General features: G+C 40.5%; 1 protein-coding gene across 2 annotated transcripts; it reads right to left on the reverse strand.

The window, feature by feature from the left end:
- Nucleotides 1-527: 527 nt before the first annotated feature.
- wdr20a (WD repeat domain 20a) lies at nt 528-27,374 on the reverse strand. Of its 2 annotated transcripts, XM_061895978.1 has the most exons (4): nt 27,054-27,374; nt 16,398-16,580; nt 6,422-7,783; nt 528-1,545 (listed from the first exon to the last, which is right to left on the reverse strand). In XM_061895978.1, the coding sequence occupies exons 1-4, from the start codon at nt 27,315-27,317 to the stop codon at nt 1,492-1,494; spliced, it is 1,863 nt and encodes a 620-aa protein (XP_061751962.1). In that variant the 5' UTR covers nt 27,318-27,374; the 3' UTR covers nt 528-1,491. The 2 variants fall into 2 exon arrangements, with proteins under 2 accessions (XP_061751962.1, XP_061751963.1); XM_061895979.1 differs by lacking the exon at nt 6,422-7,783 and having other exon boundaries at nt 27,054-27,368.
- Between the last annotated feature and the right edge of the window lie 624 nt (nt 27,375-27,998).

Genomic DNA, 27,998 nt, shown 5'->3' on the forward strand with positions numbered 1-27,998 from the left:
GATTCAATAAAAATGTTTAAGGAACACTATTGTAATTTTAAAATTGAGGTTTGTTAAAAATATACAAATAAAAATAGATTTATATCTAAAACAAACTTGAACATTTCTTTAAAAAAAGTTTTGAGTCACAATGTTCAGATTTGTACATATTTAAGTAATAAGGCTATTATTATTTCGAATACATTTTAATTGAACAAATACAAGAAATTAAAAATATGGATAGTTTATGAATTTATGAAGAGCTAATTATTATTTAATGTTTTAATTTAATTGGGGACTATCGTTTTTGAAAGTGAACCAGGAGATTCAGCAAGAGTGCGAATATATATATATATATATATATATATATATATATATATACATATTTTATTTTATTTTTTTCCCCAAGCACATTACTTTGTATTATTTTTTTCCCCGTCATTTTCAGATCTTATTTAATTTGGGGTTTTGGGATTTTTCCACCCTTGTTAAAAAAAAACAGTAAATGCAGCAGGGACAAACAGGACGTAAAAGACAAAAGAAAACCATGTATTCAAGATTATTTTTATTATCATTATGTATACTTTAGGCTTTAGAAATATAACTATTAATGACCAAACTTCAACAAGAGAAATGGTAAGCTTGCTCGGACACCCCCCGCCCCCCAACACCCTCTCATCAAATCCGTTAATTACAATGTACACAGTCTGATACAAAGCAGGTTTCAATTTGGAAAAAAATATTAAAATAAATGCTCAATAGATTAAAGGATTTCATATTTTTCTACTGTATTAGCCATCTGCGAGTTGTGAGCACACCCAAAACACACACATAAAGCAATTTTTTTTCTTCTAATAAACTCTTTGAAGTGCAAACGCTCTCTTTTGAAAAGACAATGATGATTGCAGCATATAGTTTTTCAGATTTTTTAGGGAGGGAAATGAGGACGTTAAAGCCAAGTGCAACAAGGCAAGCGGTCCTCTATTTTGTTGTTCCAATAGAGAAATATATATATATATATATATTTTTTTTAAATCAGTGCAAAAAAACGGGTATTTTTAACTGATGGAAATTAAGGAAAGCAACATTCCCACATGAAAAGATAGATTCACTACATGTTAATAAGCAAGTAACCCTGAGCAGAGTCTATGCTACACCAGTAGTTTTTCTTTTTTTAAAAGGTTACATGTGTTATGAAACTATCCAATGTGTCTGCTTTGTTTCTTAGCTTTATCTTTATACAGAAATATTTTTTGTAAAAAATAACTTTGTAAAATGAGTAAAACAGTTATCTCTTGGTGCATTCTTCCAAGGTCGAGTGAGTGATAAGACAAAAAAGCTGTTAACAAAAAGGAGAGGAAGGGGGATTTTTTTTGTTGAAAAAAACAAAAACAAAAAAATAAATAAAAAAATAGAAAAAGGAAAGGGAAAAACTTGCAATGCTTGCAGGGGTGAAGAGCAGCATCAGACTGTGGCTTGCAGGGTTTTCTTTAGCAGCAGAAAATATTGTGGCTATACTACTGTTCCGCTGGGAGAGCTGGCTTGGTTTTGGGAGGACAATAAACCCTGGAAAAAGGAAAACAAGGAGATTTGCATTTGGGAAGGAACAAAAAAATAGGTTGTCAAAAAGTGCAGCAAAAAAACAAAAACAAAAACAAAAAAACAAGAGAAAAAGAATGAAACAAAAAAAACAACTGTTGCAAAATTAGTATTTTATGATGGATGTCTTTTAAACAATTATTTGCCTTATTTTAATTATTTTGTATTGGATTTCTAATTTAAAGCTGCCAGGGCTTCACTACACATTCAACTTTAAGACAGGGTTATCCAAAGTGTGGGTCAATTTTGGCTTCTTATTGACCCTTTAGTGTTTCCCACCAGACTGCAATGACTAAATGATGTCTAATTTGCCTACATTGCCATGGCGGATGTGACTAACAGACACTGTAGGAGAGAGAAGTTATGTTGTGGAGGTAAGTAAAAGCATGAAAAGCAAAACAAATGTTTAAAAATGTGTAGATTTTAAAAAAAGTAGATTTTCAAACAACGTCAGGCGGAAGAGAGATGATTGGAGATGGCGGCCCACTGCAGCACAAGCTGCCCGTTGAGAAAAGCGAGACATGTTAGAAACAAAACAAAAAAAATTGATTACTCGCTAAATTGGCAACACTGATCCCTCGTGTCATCTTCCTATTCCATGGCAGACAAGAGCCCTCATGTAACGAGCTTGTATACGCACAAAAAGCTGGCGTACGCCGTCTTTCACGGCATACATGAGATGTATCAAAGCCCTTGACCTGGAAATGAGCGCTGCCTCACGGCAACTCCATTTGTTCTCAGAGACACAGGCTGTCTGACAATTGCTCTGCCGTTTACTCCAAATACGAGGAAGAAGCATCTCCTACCGACTTCATTGGTCTGACATTGCCAAGCTCAAGCACATGGCTATTTTCAATATGATTTGCATATTTCTAAGGAGGCGGGGTTGTCTGTGTGCCAAGCCACATACATGGGTGCCGCGGATTCCAAGTGGATTGCGATGTAACAAAGAAATGTACTTTGATTTGAGCTTGCAAACTAATTCATCTGAATTTTTATTTATTCTCTTTTCATGAGGCCCCAGGTACTAGGAGTGTGTCAAGAAGCCCAGTTATGATGCATACCGCCACCTATTGTACAGAGTTTTACAGCAGGCTACATTCACAGTCACATAATGTGTTTAAAAGGAAGTGCAAACAGGTAGTGTTAATTTTTCTGTCATAGCGGACTGCCACAAATAAGTACAAAACAAATTCTATATTATGATATACAGAAATCCCTTGTTTATCGTCGTTAACTGGTTACAGGTATAATTTATTTCCACAAGGTATTAGTAACTATAAGTAGAATATTTTCTTAGCTGGAGCTAAAAGAAACTGTTTACGACCTTCTAAATACTGTTGTTCACATTATGAGCGCCCTCTAGACATGATAGAACACCCTTTAGTGACCAATACACTAATCTAATATAGTAGTGCTGCCTAAGACTGAACCTATCAGTGGCCACGACACTGAACAGCGCTCTCTGGTTGGTTAGGTCTCATCTATTGGCAAATGTGACTAATTATAATGATATTTTTAGTTCACTTGTATGCTTACGGCTTCACGGTGGCAGAGGGGTTAGTGCGTCTGCCTCACAATACGAAGTTCCTGCAGTCCTGGGTTCAAATCCAGGCTCGGGATCTTTCTGTGTGGAGTTTGCACGTTCTCCCCGTGAATGCGTGGGTTCCCTCCGGGTACTCCGGCTTCCTCCCACTTCCAAAGACATGCACCTGGGGATAGGTTGATTGGCAACACTAAATTGGCCCTAGTGTGTGAATGTGAGTGTGAATGTTGTCTGTCTATCTGTGTTGGCCCTGCGATGAGGTGGCGACTTGTCCAGGGTGTACCCTGCCTTCCGCCCGATTGTAGCTGAGATAGGCGCCAGCGCCCCCCGCGACCCCGAAAGGGAATAAGCGGTAGAAAATGGATGGATGGATTGTATGCTTACAATTGGCCAAAAATAAGTAGAAAATGCAAGACAGAGGCTGCAAACTTTTAAATGTGACATGAAGTTTTAAATATAGCGGGCAGCACGGTGGCAGAGGGGTTAGTGCGTCTGCCTCACAATTGGAAGGTCCAGAGTTGTCCTGGTTTCAATCCCGGGCTCGGGATCTTTCTGTGTGGAGTTTGCATGTTCTCCCCGTGACTGCGTGGGTTCCCTCCGGGTACTCCGGCTTCCTCACACCTCCAAAGACATGCACCTGGGGATAAGTTGATTGGCAACACTAAATTGGCCCTAGTGTGTGAATGGGAGTGTGGATGTCTGTCTATCTGTGTTGGCCCTGCGATGAGGTGATGACTTGTCCAGGGTGTACACCGCCTTCCGCCCAATTGTAGCTGAGATAGGCACCAGCGCCCCCCCGCGACCCCAAAGGGAATAAGCGGTAGAAGATGGATGGATGTTTATATAGCACTTTTCTCTAGAGCCTCAAAGTGAAACCTATCATCTACCTCTTTAAGCTACATTTAAACTAGCGTGGGTGGCACGGGGAGGAGTTGGATAAAGTGACGAGGATGGCGGAAGCGGGGATCGTACCCAGGACCCTCAAGTCGCTGGCATGGCTGCTCTAACAACCCAGCCACGCCGCCCATGTGACATGGTGTGGGATGACGGTGTATTACAATATTTAGCTTTGTCACATATAACAAAGACATGGTTACTTTTTTCAGATAGCTTATCTTAACCTTAATTACCTAGCATTGGCTTTAGCATCTTTAATGTATAAAACGTATCAAAGTGGCCCTAGGGATCTTCCAATTTCTCTGTACGGTAATAAGCGGTAGGAAATGGATGGATGGATGTTACAGTAATTCATGTACCGGTAGTTCAATGTAATGACTTCTCAAGGCTAAAAACAAAAAGTGGAACCTTTAAACTAAGGCTGCAATTTATAGCGTACTTAAAAGTCCAAATTAGAGTTCAACTCGAAAAAACGTCTTCTGAAAGTTAAGTAAAAACAACCCATCTGCAGCTCTGATGGCAAAAATGTGATAATCACAGAAACAGAAATGGAACTTGAGTGATAAACATAGGAAACTGGTAACGACGTCTGTCCTGGCTTCTCAGTACAACATGGCTAATGTACATAGAAAAGTAGGCTGTGGCACACAGTAATGCCATGTTAACAATATTGATAACACCAGATAGCCAAAAATGCTACCTAAATCAGGGGTCTTCAACATTTTCTAGGCTGTTTAAGACTTGCACAGTACAATAACTAGGGTGGCCATTCCACTCCCATTTATAAACTAATGTGTATGTAAAGGCATTTAAATTGTATGGGCAATTTATGGTGGGAATAAAAATAAATATATTTTAGATAAAGTAAATAAACATAAAATATCAAGACTCTCCTGCAGTACATCTGAGCACCCCCTGAGGCACAGGTGTCAAACTTAAAGCCCGGGGGCTAGATCTGGTCCGCAACATCAATTAATGTGGCCTGTGAAATCCTTGAAATATTAGCGTCAAAAAAGTATTTTATCTTTTCCCAATAAATGTATTCCCTCCAATTTGATAGGAAAAAAATAATACATGTAATGCATGCAATTATTTCTACTAATATAAAAATAGTACTGGTAATAATAAATATTTGCTTGACTTATTATTTCAAAGCAAATTATCCATCAAATTGTACAGTGTAGAAATTACAATAGATTTTATGGTTCAAAAAATGGCAGCTCATTTGCCAGAAATCACTGTAAAAAAAATAGTACCGTTTTTCCATTTGAAGTAAAATGGCGGTAAAAGACACTTCTCAATTTTACGGTAAAATTGTGGCAACTCAGCTGCGAGTTTTTACTGCAAAATCAAAAGATTATAATATGAGGGGAATCCCTATATATTTGTATCCATAAACTTTTCACGGTTACAAGCAACCCTCCAAGGGCAGCCATAACTGCGATGTGGTACTCAATGAAAACACATTCAACACCTCTGCCACTAGGAGTAGTGGACCCCCTGTTGAAGACCTCTGACCTAAATAGTCCATTCCACTACGATGGTGATGTTTAAACCCATGAACAGATTCTTTTTTAGAATTGATCCCTGTGGAAAAATGGTCTTGAACTTGACCGTCGGTATCACAAAACGGACTGTGTCGAAATTGAGGTTCCACTTCTTCCTCTGATTTACAGAAATAGCCAAGATAAACACAAAAGTTTGGGGATTTAACCAAGGAAGAAAAAAATAATAACAGTTTCTGACTTTGGAAGAAATTTACTCATGCAAAACAAAAAATGGCACCCAATTGGATTATCACTATATTGCACATATTTTTATCGATGCCCAAAAAAACTTTTGAAAATGGTTCACATTCCAAACTCCTGTTTTAAGCATTTCTTATTTTGGATAAATTGGCCAAAGTGCTGGTATCAGAATATTATTTTTCATTATTAAATGTATGCAATATTTTATTTTGTAAAAATATTTCAAAATGATGTCTAGCTTGTCACTAAAACACATGCATCGTCCACTGTAAATTTGTATAATTTTTTGGGGGGGGGAATCCTGTATCACCGTGTTTGTTACTTGCTTTTTCTGTTTACAACCAACTGATAAATGATTACTGAATAACGGTGAGAACATAGAATAGTTGTTTGATTTGCAAAACAAGCAGACGTGTGCTACGTTGCACCGAGAGATGATGGATGGATGTGTTATCAAAGATAAGTTCCCCAAAAAAAAACACTCCTGGTCATGTATTATTGTTTGGCAAGTGGAAAAAAATAAGGTGTGATATGTGACTCATCTAAACCTCACAGCGAACTTTTGCTATGATGTCTGGCGTGTCAATTTGCAACCCACCACTAGCTTGGACATTTGAGAGTTTTACTTGCCCCTCCGTTAAAAAGAACTTACCACTTTGCCTGGCCGTGCCCATGTGCAAATAAATCCCTCCTGACAAGCAGTCACTAAACAGTCCTCTAAAAATATGAGTACAGTCAGTCTCTCGTGTGCTATCTTTTTACAGATTAGGGGCTCGAGCAGTGGCACATCCTCCATGCGCGGACACAGCAGCGTGCCCAGCGTCTTGGCGGCGTCCGTTTTGCTCTTTGTCAGCAGGTTGAGCTTGTCACTGCTCTTGCTGCTGATGTGTCCCATGCTGTGGTTGCGCTTGTGGTCCTTCTCGTGGTGACGCTCCTTACGGTCGTGGAGTGAGAGCGTGGCGAACTTGCTCACCCCCGTGGCGATGGCGCTGTCCATGATGCTGCCACCGCCGCCCCCCACCTTGTTGCTGTTGTTTGTTGCTGTTGTTGTTATTGTGGTGGCGGCAGTAGGCGGGGTGGCGCTGGTGGAATGGGGCAGGCTGTTAGAGCGTGGTAATGTAGTAGAGACAGAGTTCACGCCAGGCGTACTGGCGCCGCTGTTGTTTCCATTGGTAACGTTACTAGAGGTGTTGGCGAGTACGGTGGCCCCTGCCGGTGGGCTGGTAGCGTTCATCACGTTAGTGTGCGTCCGTGTCCGTGAGAGTGGAAGATGAGGAAAAAGGATGTCCTCAGTGAGGTCCCACAGGCACAGTTGAGTGTCCTGGCCCACTGAGCCGAAGCGGTATGTGACGCTGACAGGCCGGCTGTCTGTGGAGTTGCGCTTAGAGAGGCGTGACTGCGTGCTGTTGGCCCGGTCCCGGCCAAAGTTGATCATCTGATCCTGGAAGTCCTCGTCGCTGCCGCTGAACTCCAGTGGGTCGCTCTCCTCCACGCTCGTAGTATAGTGGTCAAACGCCACCACGCTCACCCACGACTTATGGCCGTGACCCCGGGCGATGACACGACAATCCAAGAACGACCACACGGTCACAAGGTCGTCCTCGCCGCCCGCAACAATATACTTGCCATCAGGGCTCCAGCACACGCACAGCAGGCCGCCAAAGTAGCTTTTCATGGTGCCATGGAGCTCCACAGCGTCAAAGTTGAACACCCGCAGGAAGCCGTCCTGGCTGACGCATGCAAGGAACTTGCCGTCTGGCGAGAAGGCAAACTCATTAAGGGCGCCCTCGCCGACTGTCCATTTGAGGAGGGGGTTCCGTGTGGATTTGCTCTTACAGGTGTGTACGGAGTAGTTCTCACCCTGTTTGAGCAGCTGGTAGTGGGGCGTCGTAGTACCACACGTGTGTTCCACGTTGTACAGGTACATGTTCCCACTGGCGTGCGACACCAGGAAGAGGTTCTCAGAGCCCGGTACCCACTTCACACATGTGACCCTGGACTTGTCTATTAGTCTCTGGCGAGGAAGAGTGAAACAATGTCAGTATGATTGCATTACAAATCAAAGCTTAGCCATGTCTCAGTTAGAGTACAAGTGAAACAGCGGCAACAGGACCAAAGTAATGTTATACAGTGCACTCAGAAAGTACAGTTGTGATCAAAATTATTCAACCCCCACACAACTTTGGTGTTTTAGCAAGTTGGACATTTATTCCGTGTTTTGTTTGTAGTCATATCAAATAAAGATGCATTAAATAGACAAATGCAACTTCAATTACAACATTATATTTTGTAACATGTCATTTCTCTTAATATCTCATTGACAAAATTATTCAACCCCTTGAAGATCATAACTCTTAAGAACAGAATTTGAATAAGGTCTTTTCAATCAGGTGTTGAAAACACCTGTAGATGTGATTAGAACCATAACGAGCAACAATTAAACTGATTGAAAAAGACTGTGATGCTCAGCTTCTTGTAGATGGTCAATGGTGTATTTGCAACATGGTGAGGTCCAGGGAGTGGTCAAAGAAGTCAAGAGAGGAGGTAATTTCTCTTCATAAAAAAGGATATGGATATAAGAAAACAACAAAGACATTACACATTCCAAGAGACACAGTTGGGAGCATAATTTGCAGGTTTAAAGCTAAAGGCACAGTGGAAACACTACGTGGGCGTGGTAGAAAGAGGATGCTGTGTGCAACTGCTGTCCGGTATTTGAAGTGTACAGTGGTGAAAAACCCCCGGGTAACAGCTGAGGAACTACAACAGGACATTGCAGAGGGGGGAACGCAGGTTTCGTCCTAGACAATAAGGCGCGCACTACGAGATGAAGGCCTCCATGCCAGAACTCCCAGGCGCACCCCACTTCTGACTACCAGGCACAAGAAAAATAGACTCCAGTATGCCAAAAATCATCTGGACAAACCCCAAATGTTTTGGGAAACTGTTCTATGGAGTGATGAGACAAAACTGGAACTCTTTGGGCCTATGAATCAACATTATGTCTGGAGGAGAAAAAATGAAGCTTGCAAAGAGAAGAACACCTTGCCTACTGTTAAGCATGGTGGGGGGGGGTGGGTCAATCATGCTCTGGGGCTGTTTTTCTCTGCCTCAGGTACTGGGAATCTCCAGCGCATTCAAGGCATTATGAATTATATTTCCTACCAGGATATATTAGCTGCAAATGTCATGAAGTCAGTGACGAAGCTGAGGCTTGGGAGACGTTGGACCTTCCAAAAGGACAACAATCCCAAGCATACCTCCAAATCAACATCAGAGTGGTTGCAGAAGAAGGGCTGGAAGACTCTGGAGTGGCCTTCACAGTCGCCAGACTTAAATCCTATAGAAAACCTGTGGTGGGACTCGAAGACGGCAGTTGCAGCACGCAAGCCCAATAATATGAAAGAACTGGAGGCCTCTGCCCAAGAGGAATGGGCGAAAATACCTGTAGATCGTGGCAAGAAACTTGTGTCCGGTTATGTATCACGTTTGAAGGATGTAATTACTGCCAAAGGGTGTTCTACTAAGTACTAAAGATGCATGTAACTAGGGGGTTGAATAATTTTGTCAATGAAATATTAAGAAAAATGTCCTTTTTTGGTATTTTGTAAAATACAGTGTTACAATTTAAGTTGCATATGTCTATTTGACACATCTTTATTTGATAGGACTATAAAAAAAATACGGAATAAATGTCCAACTTGCTAAAACACCAAAATTGTGTGGGGGTTGAATAATTTTGATCACAACTGTATGACGGATGATGGATGCCACCGTGCTCACTGGAACCTTCAAGGCAGGAGATATTTTTCTGCACCCTCCCCAAGAAATGTGCCTCGAGACAATTCCTTCGACTTCATTCTTGGTTTGTACTCTGCCATGTCAAATATGGGACCTTATATATACACACACAGCTGTGTGCCTTTCCAAATCATGTCCAACCCACTGAATTTACCACAGGTTGACTCCAATTAAAGCTGTAGAAACATCTTAAGGATGATCAGTTGAAAGAGGATGCCCATGAGCTTCTTGGCAAAAGCTGTAAATATACTTGTATACATATGATTTCTTATTTTAAATAAACTTGTAAAAAAATATAAATAAAACAATTTCACATTGTCATTATGGTGTATTGTGTGTAAAATTTGGAGGACAAAAATGAATGTATTCTATTTTGGTATTAGGCTGTAACATACAATTTGGAAAACGTGAATCATTGTGACTACTTTCTGGATGCACTGTATAAACCTTGTTTGTAGCGGCCACCTGTTTGACGCGGCCATTTCATTTGGATCATAGAGTAGTTTTAAATTCCACTGGGTGCATTTGCGTTGCGGCTGAGCTTGGAGATTGCTGCGTTCTCCAACACTGACCGGCTGCTGCAGATTGCGGTTTTGCTCTGCCAGACAGTAACAGTGACGACGCACAAAGTTCTAGCAGTAAAAACATGCACATTTTCGGAATAGAATTGGTATTTGAGATACATTCAAAAACAGACAGACAATCCAACTGGGGGGAGAAGAAAGGCAGACTTGCTTGGATATGTCTATATTTCCTGATTTTTGAGCTTTTAACATGGTTGAGTAATTTATTGTTAAATAAAAGTGTTTTATTTTAAAAGTCGATCAGATTTATTTTGTCTACGTGCCGTACTGTGTCTCGCTCTACCCCATCAGCGCAAAATTGCGGTGAGTTGTAATATTCTGAAATAGTTTTTTCAGCAGCAGCTTTCTACTTTCGCTGTCTCAATCCATCATTTCAACCTGCTTATTGTGGCCACCTGTCTGTAATGATTGTAGAGGACAATAGAAGGGAAATTATATAAAAATAAAATCTGCCTTCTTTTCATTTAACATTGTGTGCAGGATGCAAACACTGCTCTATTATAAAAGGCTATTTCAATATGGCAGTACACATGTAAGAACAGTGGTGCCGAAACATAAAAGTGCCTCAAATTAAAAGTGCTTTGAGATAACAGATCTCTAGGCTACTTGGTATGTATGCTTTAAGTTGCAAGCAAATATTTGAGACACACAATCATCTCAGCCATTAATTGGCATAATAAATGTCACAGTGGAAACATCTGGTCTTATTTGCCAGCCTTACCTTATAGCTAAAGAGCGACATAATTTGGTTTTTCCAACCATGAAAACAAAGAAATTAAGTGTGAAAGACGGTACTAAGGAGGAGCAGCTGATCTTTTTGACCTAAATAAGTAAATGTATTTTCCGCACTATAAGGCGCACCTAAAAACCTCAAATTTTCTCAAAAGCTGACAGTGCGCCTTATAATTCGATGCGCCTTATATATGGACCAATATTGAGCCACAATAAGCGGTAGAAAATGGATGGATGGATGGAGGTCTCACAACTTCGGTAAGCAGCCACCAACTTAATTTTCCCCCGTAGAAGAAGCAGCGCGCGGTGCATGCTGAGATATATGACTGCGGGAGGCGTGCCGTTTCTGTGTGTTTATGTAAAGACCCCAAAATGGCTCCTATTAAGACTCACACTTACGACGCAGAGTTTAAACTCAAGGCGATCAGTCACACAGTAGAACACGGGAATAGAGCAGCAGCGAGAGAATTTAACATTAGCAGCAGCGAAAATGACTCGTTTAATGACGACTTCCACGAGAATGATGCCGTATTCGCCCAACTGTTTGATTCAAACACTGAAAAAGAATTTGAGGGATTCGTGGATGAGGAATAACTTAATAAAGTGAGCTTTACATGTTTATTTTGTGTGTTGTGTGACATTATTGTTTGAGCAACGTTGAGTTATTGATATATTATTGCTTTGTACTATTTCGAGTGTTACTATATTGTGATTGCACTAACGTTTGATTTACCGTAACAGTATCAGACTGTTTTTTACGTGTTTATTGAATCGGGGAAAATAATAAAACAGCTGTTTATTCATTTTGGGAGTGAACGGAGTCGTCAGAACGCTGGTTTGTAATCTATTAATAAAGTTTGACTGACCTGTTTTGTTGACATTCCCTTTAGCGCAGCTCCATCTAAAGGATGCATAACGTAACCCCAGCCTCTACTGTAGCATCTATTCAATGCGCCTTATAATGCGGTGCGCTTTATATATGAAAAACGTTTTAAAATAGGCCATTCGTTGAAGGTGCGCCTTATAATCCGGTGCGCTTAATAGTGCGGAAAATACGGTAATCAGAAACATGACCAAGGGTGTTATAAACTTGGCATATAGTAATGCTATTCTGCACCATACTAAAGAAGAAAGAGTCTAACGCCAACCAAGACTGTTAAAATAATATCTGAACATTGGACATTGATCCATGATAATACGGAGCTTGAAGGAGATACCGATTTTTGTGTCTCAAATATCTGTCTTTTTTTGTGTATCTGTTTTATTGGGTTGTCAAGTTGTGCAATTAATAACTGAACAGAACAGGTGAACATTGATTAAAGTGAACTGTACAAGTATATATATATATTGGCGGGTAAGCTTGGCTCAGCTCGCGGCATCATGATCTGCAACAACAGTAGTTTGTTTTTAAGTATTTATTTTCGGACATGTGGCACAATTGTCTTTAATGGTAAAATTAATTCAGTACAGTAAAAGTAATTTCAAAATGTTAGCTTCGGCCTACTTACTGTTGCGAAGATGTCCAAATGGTTAGTTTTCAAGTTTGTTGTATTTTTGAAGAAGAAAATCGAGCCAAGGAATTTACAAGTTGTTTTGTTGTCTACCACGGCAAAGGTCAAGTGCGTCCACATGTATTCTCTTCTATGTCTTTCAGGTGTAGTAGACATATTGGCCCAGTTTACGCTGCACACAAAATTTAATTTTTTTGCCCTCAGGTGACACAGATCTGATTATTTTTGCCACTTTAAACACTCCATAGTGCTTGAAATCTGATCATTTGACAGCAGATTCAGTGAGCAGTCTTGAATCCGATTGGAATCTGATCTTTTCAAATGTGAGTTCGTCTAAACGGAATGCGACCTGAATACAACCTGTATGTGACTTTTTCGTCAGCTTTAAGGTAGCTACGTCACTTGTGTGCGGCGGGAAAGACGCAGTCGCCTTGGAAGTGGATACTTCATCACAATATCCATTTAATGAGCAAAGTGTGAGTAAAATAACCAAATGTTTGGTGCATCCCTTGTCAATAGTGCACAAATTATAGGCTATATGTAATATATAAATATATGTATTTTGGTTCCGAAGAAATGGGGATTGTTGAAGGACCTGAATTGACGCTGTGGCACATCTGCTTAAATGAGTTAAAAAAAAAAAAAAAAAGCTCACGCTCAAGCTGATGTCCGTGTCTCCTCTACTTAACAGCCACTAAAAGATTAGAACCCTCACAAATATATTACACTACATACATTCACTCATACATTATATTACTTTCATTAATTTTCACGTAAAAACGTAAATTTTGTTTTATTTTGTTGTAGTAGCGACTTCCTCCCGGTCAACTTTTTTTTTTTTTCTTGTTGCAAGTGACGTCGAGCCCACATTGGGGCCAGATGCGCGTTTACACTAGAGTCTGATAAAAATCAGATTTTATTTGCTGTGTAAATAGTCAGCTGGAAAAAAAACAGATTTAATACACTGAACAAAAATATAAAATGCAACACTTTTCACGAGTTGAACTCAAAGATCTAAAACTTTTACTCTATACACAAAAGACCTATTCCTCTCAAATATTGTTCACAAATCTGTCTGAGTGAGAACTTCTTTGCCAAGATAGTCCATCTACCCTCACAGGTGTGGCATAAAGATGCTGATTCAACAGCAGGATTATTGCAGATGTGCCTTAGGCTGCCCATCAATAAAAGGCCACTTTGAAATGTGCAGTTTTATCAAACAGGACAATACCACAGATGTCACGAGTTTTGAGGGAGCGTGCAGTTGGCATGCTCACTGCAGACATTTCCACCATAACTGTTGACCATGAATTGAATGTTAATTTCTCTACTACTCCAAAGGCGTTTTAGAGAAATTGGCAGTACATCCATCCGGCCTCACAACCTCAGAACACGTGTAACCACACCAGCCCAGCCCTCCACATCCAGCAGGTGCACCGCCATGATTGTCTGAGACCAGCCATCCGGACAGATTCTGCAACAATTGGCTTGCATAACCAATAATTTCTGCACAAACTGTGAAACAGTAAAACAGCTCTTTGTTCTTATCAGGGTCTCGACCTGACTGCAGTTTGTTGCCGTAACTGACGTGAGTGGGAAAAAGCTTACATTCGATGTCTTCTGTCACATTGTAGAGGTGTTCTGTTCACGGATAGATCCCGGTTTTCACTGTTCTGGGCAGATTGCAGACAGCATGTGTGGCATCGTGTTGGAGACGGGTTTGCTGATGTCAATGTTGTGAGGTGGTGTGGGGTTATGATCAACAAACTCAAGTGCATTTTATTGACGGCATTTTGAATGCACAGAGATATGAGATCCTGAGGCCCATTGTTGTGCCATTCACCCAAGACCATCGCCCCATGTTGCAGCATGACAATGCACGGCCCCATGTTGCAAGGATCTTTACACAATTCCAAGGATCTGTACACAATTCCTGGAAGCTGAAAACATCCTGGTTCTTGCATAATCAGCATACTCACAGGATATGTCGCCCATTGAGCATGTTTGTGATGCTGTGAATCGGCGTATACGACATGTTCCAGTTCAAATATGTTCAATAGGTGGGTTGTAATCACGTGACCTCACATCCGGGCACTTCTGGGTTTCAGGCGATGGTCTAAACCCCATCAAGCTACTGCTTATTTATCTGCATCAGTACAGATTTGGCCGTATTTTGAAAGGTTTAAAGGCAAATATATAAGCGATCATGAAAAATATACTTAAAATGGGATTAATACACACTTAAAAATATATTTTTTATTATTTAAACCATTGATCATCACCACATCATGTCTTTACATCTGAGGCGTCCACAAAAGACACAATTGGACTTATTCGTGCCTCGCTAAGTAACTTATTTGATTGACATAAGTGCCATACTGTTGTAATCGTGACACTAATGAGAAAAATAATACATTTGTTTGATGTTGATTTCCTGCTATATATATTAGTTTCATTTACAATTCATGTCTGCAGTTGATTTTATGGTGTGAAGTTCATATTGTGTCTCATTATTTAGTATATGTCCCATTTGTTCAGCATATTTATTTGCAAGTGAAATGAAGAAACGCTGTTGAGCCTACGAAAGATTTTTTCATCTTGAATATTAAAATTATTAGGAATATTTTTTTTTATGCTAACAAATATCACCAAAGACACTATAATGTGGTCATCCGGTCATATGTGTTGAAAAAAGCACTTGGCTTCCTGCACAACAACTAAGGTTTTTGTTTCGGTTACGAAAATTGACAACACAAATACGGTGGATTGGACCAGCAATCTGAATATTTATTAATAGGACTAGTTTATTTGCACAAGCAGGTCTTTGTACTTATAATTAGGCATAGCAACCACAAAATAACACAAACTAATGTGATCTATTGTCCTTTCTTTACCTTTATTTCAGCTATCAAACAACTAATATAGTAGAGAATAAACTCAATTGCATCACAGAAAGTTTCTCTAACAAATCAAATGTTAAAACAAACATTTGGCAAAGGGATCATTACAGACACAAGCATGGTCTGATTGTATTCCACAAGATGATGATAGTGATATTGACCGAGCAATTTCCTTCGATGCACTTTAATTTTTTCCTGAATTTATTACCTTTATGAGCCACTTCCTTCGGGACTCCATTAAAGCTCTTCCCATCCCTCTATTTCCAAGATTGAAATACCAACGAATAGAACAGCAGTACGGTATTTTCTGATCAAACTCTGCACTCACTTGCTTTAATGGTCAACCTGCTTGACCCTTGTGTGAATAAAGCTGCCAAGAAGAAAAACGGATGTGACGTCATATTCAACTCTCCTATATCCAGCAACTTCGCACAGCCATTGAATATGAGTGGACCAACATTCCACAGGCCATAATCAACAACCTGATCAACTCAATGCGAAGGAGATGTGTTGCACTGTGTGAGGCAAATGGTCGTCACATCAGATACTGACTGCTTTTCTGACATCCCCAATTCCCTAATAAAGCAAAACTGCAGATTTCAGAGTAGTCTTTTATTGTGGGCAGCCGAAGGCACACCTGTGCAATAATCATGCTGTTTAATCAGCATCTTGATATGCCACACCGGTGAGGTGGGATGGATTGTCTTGGCAAAGAAGAATTGCTCACTGACAGAGTTTGACAGATTTGTGAACAATATTTGAGAGGAATAGGTCTTTTGTGTATATAGTAAAAGTTTAGATCTTTAAGTTCAACTCATGAACAATGGAAGCAAAAACAAGTGTTGTATTTACATTTTTGTTCAGTTTATAATTGAATTTTGTCTCGAACATTTGTTTCGTTTTAATTCTTTGAATAAATTGTCAATTAATTTTGTCATTGTTTTAGTCAACGTCTTTTTGTTTTGATTTGAAATCGTCCTAATTTCGTCAAGGGAAAATAGGTTGTTCACGATAACGAAAAATTTTAGTCAACAAAATTAACACTGGTTAGGTTACAAAATTACGTCCTTTAGGGTAAAACTTCACTTAAGGAGACCTACCTCTTCGTTAAAGAGCTTGCTTGTTTCCTTCTTGATAGGGTCGATGAGTTGCACTTGTCCCGCGGAGAACCCCACCAGCAGGGACACGCTCTCGGCTGTCGCAGTGAGATGGTTGAAGTCATGACAAGTAGGCTGGGTTCCCTTGTAGATGCGCTTGTCAATAGGCTTACTCAGGTCAGCAGCCTAGGGAAGAGAGGGTGTGGTTAGGACCACATAAGGAACACATGATGGTGGAAAATGCAACCGGCATACTATATAAAAGCATGGAGAGCAGCTTGACAACAGTCTAGCCTGTTGGTTGATTATTTACGGTTTACACTACTGCTAGAATGGAAATGTCTGCATGTTTCCACTACTTCAGCTAAATGTTTCACTGAATGATTCTACAAACCCCGTTTCCATATGAGTTGGGAAATTGTGTTAGATGTAAATATAAACGGAATACAATGATTTGCAAATCCTTTTCAACCTATATTCAATTGACTGCACTACAAAGACAAGATATTTGATGTTCAAACTCATAAACTTTTTTTTTTTTTTTTGCAAATAATTAACTTAGAATTTCATGGCTGCAACACGTGACAAAGTAGTTGGGAAAGGGCATGTTCACCACTGTGTTACATCACCTTTTCTTTTAACAACACTCAATAAACGTTTGGGAACTGAGGAAACTAATTGTTAAAGCTTTGAAAGTGGAATTCTTTCCAATTCTTGTTTTATGTAGAGCTTCAGTCATTAAACAGTCCGGGGTCTCCGCTGTCATATTTTACGCTTCATAATGCGCCACACATTTTCGATGGGAGACATGTCTGGACTGCAGGCGGGCCAGGAAAGTACCCGCACTCTTTTTTTACGAAGCCACGCTGTTGTAACGTGCTGAATGTGGCTTGGCATTGTCTTGCTGAAATAAGCAGGGGCGTCCATGAAAAAGACGGCGCTCAGATGGCAGCATATGTTGTTCCAAAACCTGTATGTACCTTTCAGCATTAATGGTGCCTTCACAGATGTGTAAGTTACCCATGCTTTGGGCACTAATGCACCCCCATACCATCACAGATGCTGGCTTTTGAACTTTGCGTCAATGACAGTCTGGATGGTTTGCTTCCCCTTTGGTCCGGATGGCACGATGTTGAATATTTCCAAAAACAATTTGAAATGTGGACTCGTCAGACCACAGAACAGTTTTCCACTTTGCATCAGTCCATCTTAGATGATGTCGGGCCCAGAGAAGCCGGCGGCGTTTCTGGATATTGTTGATAAATGGCTTTCGCTTTGCATAGTAGAGCTTTAACTTGCACTTACAGATGTAGCGACGAACTGTATTTAGTGGTTTTCTGAAGTGTTCCTGAACCCATGTGGTGATATCCCTTAGAGATTGATGTCAGTTTTTGATACATTGCCGTCTGAGGGATCGAAGGTCGCTTACGTGGAGTGATTTCTCCAGATTCTCTGAACCTTTTGATGATATTATGGACCTTAGATGTTGAAATCCCTAAATTTCTTGCAATTGCACTTTGACAAATGTTGTTCTTAAACTGTTTGACTATTTGCTCACGCAGATGTGGACATAGGGGTGTACCTCGCCCCATCCTTTCTTGTGAAAGACTGAGCATTTTTTGGAAAGCTGTTTTTATACCCAATCGTGGCACCCACCTGTTCCCAATTAGCCTGCACACCTGTGAGATGTTCCAAATAAGTGTTTGTTGAGCATTCCTCAACTTTATCAATATGTATTGCCACCTTTCCCAACTTCTTTGTCATGTGTTGCTGGCATCAAATTCTAAAGTTAATGATTGTTTGCAACAACAAAAAAAATTTTGATCAGTTTGAACATCAAATATGTTGTCTTTGTAGCATATTCAACTAAAAATGGGTTGAAAATGATTTGCAAATCATTCTATTCCGTTTATATTTACATCTAAAACAATTTCCCAACTCATGTGGAAACAGGGTTTGTACTTAAGTGAGAACAAACTCGAGGACTGTACTAATGAAAGTCCATTCAAACTGCACAGTTTAAACACCATCTGCAGGCACTTTTAAGAAACAACAGAGGTACACCAATACACACATTACAAGCTCTTTGTTAGCAAAAGACTGCACATTTGAGAGTTTTTCCAACCTTGAAAACACCTTTGGAGAATTTCAAGCATCATCAAAACATGAAACTACCATTTAAAAAATAAAAACAAGTTTGAGATTTGCACCATACTAATTTGGTCTTAGTTGTGGCAACTATGACTGTGCTTTTATTGGATATTGATGACGACTAGGGCCGCACAATTAATCGACATCAAGGTTTTTAATTAGTTTGTTAACGTAAGCTGAGTTTCCCCCCCCCCCCCACCGTCACTTGAATGACAGTCTCTTGCTTCAAACGGGGAGAAAGAGGTCTTACTCTGTGCATCGCCCTCAGCCCCTGAGCGTGTTTATTTAAAAGTAGAATTAGTTGAATGCACACACAGGAGGACAGGGAGCCTTGCACATTGCTAGTGAAAAAGTGACGAAAGAAACAAACTAGGAGTAAAAAAGTATGGTTACAAAGCCACTTATCCCCATTATGGGAGTATTTCAGCTCCAAATTGGACAGGCAAGACCCCATCAACACGGCCGAACAAGCAAGAATGCCGTGATCACATGATGGCAACAAACAAAAAGACAATGTCTGACCTAGTTTTTCCAACTTTGGAAAAAATGCATTTTAATATGTTTAAGATGTATTTAGGTTAAATTCTTGCTTAAAGAAATTAGTCAATTTCATTTTGTTTGTTTGTTTATTTCACGTTATTTACATTTCCATTACAGTACAATGGTAAACAATTCTACAATAATGAGAAATAACTTTATATACTTTTAGATGGTTACTTATACATTATTACTTTACATTACAAATACTGTGCAGATTTTATTGGTTATTCCTTCAGTTTAAGCGCACGATGTGGCTTATGCAGCACTTTGAGACACTCGTGATTTAGGGCTATAAAAGTAAACTTTGATTGATTGATTGATTATGTAGACAAAAGCTTTGAGTTTGTCTGCATAAAGCCAAATACTTTTGAAAGTAAATTATTGCATATTGTTATGATGTGTGGCACCTTGAGACAAGAATAATGTTGGTTGACTGTCTAAAAGTTCCTTTACTCTTTCTTTTCGCAGTTTTATGCATTTTTACTTATAAAATCTGAAAATCGCAAATCAATTTACAAATTGTAATTTTGGAGAAAAGTTGCAATTAGGTTTTGTTCCAAAATCGTGCAGCCCTATGACTAGCATTGTCTCCGCTTCAATTTCGCAGTCAGCTGACTTTCTGAAGGAAACTAAATTGTTTATTGCCACAACACCGGCATCCAGTAGAATACAGTGAATAATATTTCTGTTATTAACGGCACCGATCACACTGAGGTGCTGCTTCTAATTTCCGTTTACAGATTGAGACCTTAAGATGTTGAACATAATAAAAAAATGTTTGACAACTACAATAGAGCAGTGGTTTTCAACCTTTTTTGAGCCAAGGCGCATTTTTTTCATTGAAAATATCCGAAGGCACACTACCAGCAGAAATCATTAAAAAATGAAACCTAGTAGACAATAAAAAGTTGTTGTCCCTATTGTTGGATATGAATTTAAACCATAACCAACTATGCATCACTACAGCTCTTGTCTCAAAGTATGTGTACTGTCACATCACGCTGTGACTTCTTTTGAGTTTTTTGGTGTTTTCCCGTGTGTAGTGTTTTAGTTCTTGTCTTGCGTTCCTATTTTGGTGGCTTTTCCTCTTGCAGTTTCATGTCTTCCTTTGAGCGCTATTCCCTGCACCTTTAGCAATCGAGAATATTTAAGTTGTTGCTATCTATTTTTGTGTGGACATTGATTGTCATGTCATGTACGGATGTACTTTGTGGACGCCCTCTCTGCTCCACAAGCTGTAAGGACTTTTGCTGTTGTCCAGCATTCTGTTTTCGTTTACTTTGTCGCCATTTCAGTTTTACTTTTGTTCTGCATAGCCATCCATGAGCTCCAATGCCTTTTCTTAAGGGAACTAACCTTTTGTTTATTTTTGGTTTAAGCATTAGATACCTTTTTACCTTCACAATGCCTCTCGCTGTCGCCTCCATATTGTGATTACGACAAACCATCGTCGTCTCACACGTGTTCCCGACATCTACAAAGCAATTACCTACCGGCTTCCACCTTCTAATGTGCTATGGTATAACATGGTTACTCTGCCGAACTCTAGACAACACGGACACATTATTTGCAGATTATAATTACTGGTTTGCAAGAAATATTTTTAACCCAAATAGGTGAAACTCCATAATCTCCCATGGCACATTAGACTGTTTCTCACGGCACATGGTTGAAAAACACTGTAATAGAGTATATTGCTCCATGACAGTATCGAACTACATCGGGTGGTCCCTTGTATACTCAATACAAACAAGATATCACGATAACTGCTCTCCAACATGAGTGTGAATGTTGTCTATCTGTGTTGGCCCTGCGATGAGGTGGCGACTTGTCCAGGGTGTAACCCGCCTTCCGCCCGATTGTAGCTGAGATAGGCACCAGCGCCCCCTGCGACCCAAAAGGGAATAAGCGGTAGGAAATGGATGGATGCTCTCCAACAACATTTATGGCTTTTAGTTCAATTTCATTATAACCTTACCCCTTAATTATTGGGTTAGAGTAGAATAGAATAGAATAGAAAGTACTTTATTGATCCCTGGGGAAATTCTGCACCACAGTTCGCTCACAATAGACAATGATAATAATGAATAATAAATAGTATAATACATAATATAAATATATTCGACATATATTCTACATTGAAGTGCAGTCAAGAAACAGATGCATTATACAGTCTGATGGCTGTCTGTATGAAGGACCTCCTGTGTCGTTCCGTGTTGCATTTTGGGAGTCTGAGCCTTCCACTGAACGTGGACATTCTCTCTGCAACGTCTGAATGTAGTGGGTGGGAGGTGTTGTACATAATGGCTAGGAGTTTTGCTAGACATCTCCTCTCTGACACCATCGCCCGAGAGTCTAGCTCCACTCCCACCACATTACTGGCCTTCTCTACCAACTTGTCCAGTCTGTTTGCGGGTTCCAGGATTAACTTTGACAACATATAGCCAGAAGAAATTCCTAAACACAACACAGCATATTCAGTGACGTTACTATTGGCTGTAATTTGTCCTCGTAACCATTTAGCTGCAAGATAGCTGGCTGAATTGATAGCCTGCTCAGTGGCCTAGTGGTTAGAGTGTCCGCTCTGAGATAAGAAGGTCGTGAATTCAAACTAGGGCTAAGCGATATATCGATATAAACGATATATTGTAGGTTTGTCTCTGTGCGATATAGAAAATGACTATATCGTAATATTTGATTATATGTTCTCACGCAGTTGCTTTTAGCTGCAGGCATTACATTACTTGCGTTTCTCACTCCTTCTCGTCTCTCCTTCTCACAGAGACGTAAAAAAGCCCACCTTCTTACATATGTCACATACTGTCGCGCGTTTAGCGTCATACGCTCTCGCCGAGCAGAGAGGTAGCAGCATGACTAATGTTAGCTGAGGCAGGTCAAGCGGACAAGAGAGAAGGTCGAAACTGATCACAAATGGAGGAAGAACAATAAATGCCCAAAATAAAGAGAAGGAGATCCATCATCTGGGGGTTGTTTGGCTTCAAGTGGGAAGATATCTAGCAGATAACAGCAATATGCAAAGTATGCAGCAGAAGTGTTACTACAAAAAGATAGCAACAGTATTAATTTGTTCTTTCATTTAAAAAGTCACCCGTGAGAGAATGAAGACTATTTAATGAATACAGTTTTGGTCAATTGACTTAGTTGTGATTTACCTCTCTGCATGAAAGTTTAAAAGTAGCATATATTAATGCAGTATGAAGAAGAATGTTTTAATGTAGACACATAGAATCATCATACTGATGTGATTATATGCATAAAGTGTTCATTCAAGGCCAAGGCAAAATATCATAATATGGCCTAAAAATATTGCGATATTAATAAAAGCCAAAATCGCCCAGCCCTAATTCAAACCCAAGCTGAGTCATACCAGAGACTATAAAAATAGGACCCATTACACTCAGCATCAGTGGTTGGAATTGGGGGTTAAATCACCAAAATGATTCTCGAGCGCAGGCACCGCTGCTGCTCAGTGCTCCCCTCACCTTACCATGAATTGATTAACGTGGACCCTGACTTAAACAAGTTGAAAAACATATTTGGGTGTTACCATTTAGTGGTCAATTGTACAAAATATGTACTGAACTGTGCAATCTACTAATAGTACCTACTCAGTGGCCTAGCGGTGAGAGTGTTCGCCCTGAGATCGGTAGGTTGGCAGTTCAAACCAGGGCCGAATCATTCCAAAGATTATAAAAAAAAAAATGGGACCCATTGCTTCCCTGCTTGGCACTCAGCATCAAGGGTTGCAAATCGGGGTTAAATCACCATAAATGATTCCCGGGCGCGGCACCGTTGCTGCCCACTGCTCCCCCTACTTCCCAGGGGGTGATCAAGGGGATGGGTCAATTGCAGAGGACAAATTTCCACACACCTAGTGTGTGTGTGTGTGTGTGTGTGTGTGTGACAATCATTGGTACTTTTTACTTTAAAAGTTTCAATCGATCAACCTCCCAAGGGGTGAACAAGGGGATGGGTCAAATGCAGAGGTTAATTTCACCACACCTAGTGTATGTGTGACTATCATTGGTACTTTTTACTCTAAAAGTTTCAATCAATCAACCTCCCAGGCGGTGACCAAGCAGATGGGTCAAATGCACAGGTTAATTTCACCACACCTAGTGTGTGTGACAATCATTGGTACTTTTTACTTTTAAAGTTTCAATCAATCATCCTCCCAGGGGGTGAACAAGGGGATGAGTCAAATGCAGAGGTTAAAGGCCCACTGAAACCCACTACTACCCACCACGCAGTCTGATAGTTTATATATCAATGATGAAATATTAACATTGCAACACATGGCAATACGGCCTTTTGAGTTTACTAAATTGCAATTTAAAATTTCCCAGGAGTTTTTTCTTGAAAACGTCGCGTAATGATGACGTGTAAGCTTGACGTCACGGGCTGTTAGGAAATATGAGCGCTGCGCACACACACAGCTAAAAGTTGTCTGCTTTAACCGCATAATTACATAGTATTTTGGAGATCTGTGTTGCTGAATCCTTTGCAATTTCTTCAATTAATATTGGAGAAGTCAAAGTAGAAAGATGGAGTTGGGAAGCTTTAGCCTTTAGCCACACAAACACACGGTGATTCCTTGTTTAAAATTCACGGAGGTGAAACTTTACTATGGATCACAGCGAACATGGATCTCGACCGAATGTCAACCAGCAGGTTTCGGTGAGAAAATTGTGGTAAAAAATCGCTTCTTACCGGAGATCAGCTGAGCTTGTGCCGCCCATAAAGCTGCTGTCGACTTCCCTGAGACACTGCGTGTCAAAACACCCGTGGACACACACCTCCGACTATCAGGCACTGTTAAATTCACTAAAACACTAGCAACACAATAGAAATATAAGGGATTTCACAGAATTATCCTAGTAAATGTGTCTAAAAACATTTGAATCTGTCCCAATGCAATAGTGTTGTTTTTTTTTAACCTTTTTTTTTTTTTGTAGTCCGTCGATTTCAGTAGGCCTTTAAGGCCTACTGAAATGAGATTTTTTTATTTAAACGGGGATAGCATGTCCATTCTATGTGTCATACTTGATCATTTCGCGATATTGCCATATTTTTGCTGAAAGGATTTAGTAGAAAACGTCCACGATAAAGTTCGCAACTTTTGCCTGCTAACAGAAAAGCCCTGCCTCTACCGGAAGTCGCAGACGATGATGTTACATGTTACATCACATGTTGATGGCTCCTCAATTATTTACATTGATTTTAATGGGAGCCTCCAACAAAAACAGCTTTTCGGACCGAGAAAACGACAATTTCTCCATTAATTTGAGCGAGGATGAAAGATTTGTGTTTGAGGATATTGATAGCGACGGATTAGGAAAAAAAAAAATGCGATTGCAATCACGTTGCTTTGGGACGGATTCAGATGTTTTTAGACACATTTACTAGGATAATTCTGAAAAATCCCTTATCTTTCTATTGTGTTGCTAGTGTTTTAGTGAGTTTAACAGTACCTGATAGTCGGAAGTGTACGTCCATGGCCGGGTGTTTACGCGCAGTGTCTCAGGGAAGTCGACGGCAGCTGTAAGGGAGGCGCAAGCTCAGCAGATATCCGGTAAGTGGCATCTTTTTAACCACAATTTTCTCACCGAAACCTGCCGGTTGACAAGTGGTCGGGATCCATGTCCGCTGTGATCCATAGTAAAGTTTCAACTCCGTGAATTTTAAACAAGGAATCGCCGTGTGTTTGTGCGGCTAAAGGCTAAAGCTTCCCAACTCCATCTTTCTACTTTGACTTCTCCAATATTAATTGAACAAATTGCAAATGATTAAGCAACACAGATCTCCAAAATACTGTGTAATTATGCGGTTAAAGCAGACAACTTTTAGCTGTGTGTGTGTGGAGCAATATGGGCTTCACGGTGGCAGAGGGGTTAGTGCGTCTGCCTCACAATACGAAGTTCCTGCAGTCCTGGGTTCAAATCCAGGCTCGGGATCTTTCTGTGTGGAGTTTGCATGTTCTCCCCGTGAATGCGTGGGTTCCCTTCGTGTACTCCGGCTTCCTCCCACTTCCAAAGACATGCACGAGGGGATAGGTTGATTGGCAACACTAAATTGGCCCTATTGTGTGAATGTGAGTGTGAATGTTGTCTGTCCATCTGTGTTGGCCCTGCGATGAGGTGGCGAATTGTCCAGGGTGTACCCCGCCTTCCGCCCAATTGTAGCTGAGATAGGCGCCAGCGCCCCCCGCGACCCCTAAAGGGAATAAGCGGTAGAAAATGGAAGGATGGATGGATGGAATTTTAAACAAGGAATCACCGTGTGTTTGTGCGGCTAAAGGCTAAAGCTTCCCAACTCCATTGTTCTACTTTGACTTCTCCAATATTAATTGAACAAATTGCAAAATATTCACCAACACAGATCTCCAAAATACTGTGTAATTATGCCGTTAAAGCAGACGACTTTTAGCTGTGTTTGTGTGCAGCATTCATATTCATGACAGCCCGTGACGTCACGCGTCATCATTACGCGACGTTTTCAAGAAAAAAGTCCCGGGAAATTTAAAATTGCAATTTAGTAAACTAAAAAGGCCGCATTATAATAATCCATCCATCCATTTTCTACAGCTTATTCCCTTTTGGGGTCGCGGGGGGTGCTGGCGCCTATCTCAGCTACAATCGGGCGGAAGGCGGCGTACACCCTGGACAAGTCGCTACCTCATCACAGGGCCAACACAGATAGACAGACAACATTCACACTCACATTCAAACACTAGGGCCAAATTTAGTGTTGCCAATCAACCTATCCCCAGGTGCATGTCTTTGGAAGTGGGAGGAAGCCGGAGTACCCGGAGGGAACCCACGCATTCATGGGGAGAACATGCAAACTCCACACAGAAAGTTCCCGAGCCTGGATTTGAACCCAGGACTGCAGGAACTTCGTATTGTGAGGCAGACGCACTAACCCCTCTTCCACCGTGAAGCCCCCTATTATAATAATAATAATAATGGATTAGATTCATATCGCGCTTTTCTATTGTTAGATACTCAAAGCGCTCACAGAGAAGTGGGATCCCATCATTCAGTCACACCTGGTGGTGGTAAGCGACATATGTAGCCATAGCTGCCCTGGGGTAGACTGACAGAAGCGTGGCTGCCAGTTTGCGCCTACGGCCTCTCCGACCACCACCAATCATTCATTCATCATTCATTCACCAGTGTGAGCGGCACCGGGGGCAAGGGTGAAGTGTCCTGCCCAAGGACACAACGGCAGCGATTTTGGAAGCTAAGCTGCAACCCTCAGGTTTCTGGCACGGCCGCCCCACCCACTACGCCATGCCGCCATTGCATGTGTTGCAATGTTAATATTTCATCGTTGATATATAAACTATCAGACTGCGTGGTGGGTAGTAGTGGGTTTCAGTAGGCCTTAAATTTCACCACACCTAGTGTATGTGTGACTATCATTGATACTTTTTACTTTAAAAGTTTCAATCGATCAACCTCCCAGGCGGTGAACAAGGGGATGGGTCAAATGCAGAAGTTAATTTAACTACACCTAGTGTATGTGTGACTATCATTGGTACTTTAACTTTTAATTCCATTCACATCAATACAAACACTGCTAAGTGGACACCTGTCAGAATGCGGGGCGTCGAAATGTGGTTTAACACCGGAGCTGTCACTTGTCACCACAACTTATTAGCAGAATAAATCCTTCGAAATATCAGAGATGCATTCAAACACAACTCCTTAGACGAACACAGTAATTAAATATTTACGAAATGAACAAATAGGGAGTGGAATGACGCCCCAGGTCTCGATAGCATAGTCTTACTAGTAAGCTAATACTGAAGCTAACTAGCCGACTGGCTGACTTCAAAGTCACACACCTGCCAGAGTTAAGCGAACACCGCCTCAACCCGGACGACAACTCCCCCGAATGGGATCCACAAAAAGCGGCACTAAAGTGCCCGCCGGCACGGGGTACCTTTCTAACGCCTTTGTAGATGTAGAAGTAGAGCTCTCGGCCCACGTTAAAACAGATCCTGTCGCCGTTGCCCGACTGGTCGTTGACGTTGACGAAGGAGACTCTGACAGGGTTGGAGCCCTGCGAGTTGAAAGGCACTCTGTTCGGACGGCTGTATTCGGAGTGAGTGAGGAGCTTATAGACGCCTTCCCGGGTGGTGAACTGAGTTTTAATTTCGTTCATCTCCTTCCCTCCTCCCTCCGCCGCCATCTTTGAAATTAACATTCATCCCTCTCCCGCAGGCCGGATCTTACGCACGGGAGGGAGGGGCCGCGGTATGGTAGTGATCCGTACTACGGGAAACTAGCTTCGGGACTCCCCGCGACAGTGGTTCTCAACCTTTTTTTAGTGATGTACCCCCTGTGAACCTTTTTTTTTAATTCAAGTACCCCCTAATCAGAGCAAAGCATTTTTGGTTGAAAAAAAGAGATAAATAAGTAAAATACAGCACTACGTCATCAGTTTCTGATTTATTAAATTGTATAACACTGCAAAATATTGCTCATTTGTAGTGGTCTTTCTTAAACTATTTGGAAAAAAATATATACAAATAACTAAAAACTTGTTGAAAAATAAACAAGTGATTCAATTACAAATAAAGATTTTTACACATAGAAGTAATCATCAACTTAAAGTGCTCTCTTTGGGGATTGTAATAGAGATTCATCATGGATTCATGGACTTAATTCTAAAAAATGTTTTCACAAAAAAGAAATCTTTAACATCAATATTGATGAAACATGTCCACAAAAAATCTAGCTGTCAACACTGAATATTGCATTGTTGCATTTCTTTTCACAGTTTATGAACTTACATTCATATTTTGTTGAAGTATTATTCAATAAATATATTTATAAAGGATTATTGAATTGCTGCTATTTTTAGAATATTTAAAATAAAAATCTC

This window comes from Nerophis ophidion, linkage group LG03, assembly GCF_033978795.1.
Source record: "Nerophis ophidion isolate RoL-2023_Sa linkage group LG03, RoL_Noph_v1.0, whole genome shotgun sequence".
Taxonomy (NCBI): domain Eukaryota; kingdom Metazoa; phylum Chordata; class Actinopteri; order Syngnathiformes; family Syngnathidae; genus Nerophis; species Nerophis ophidion.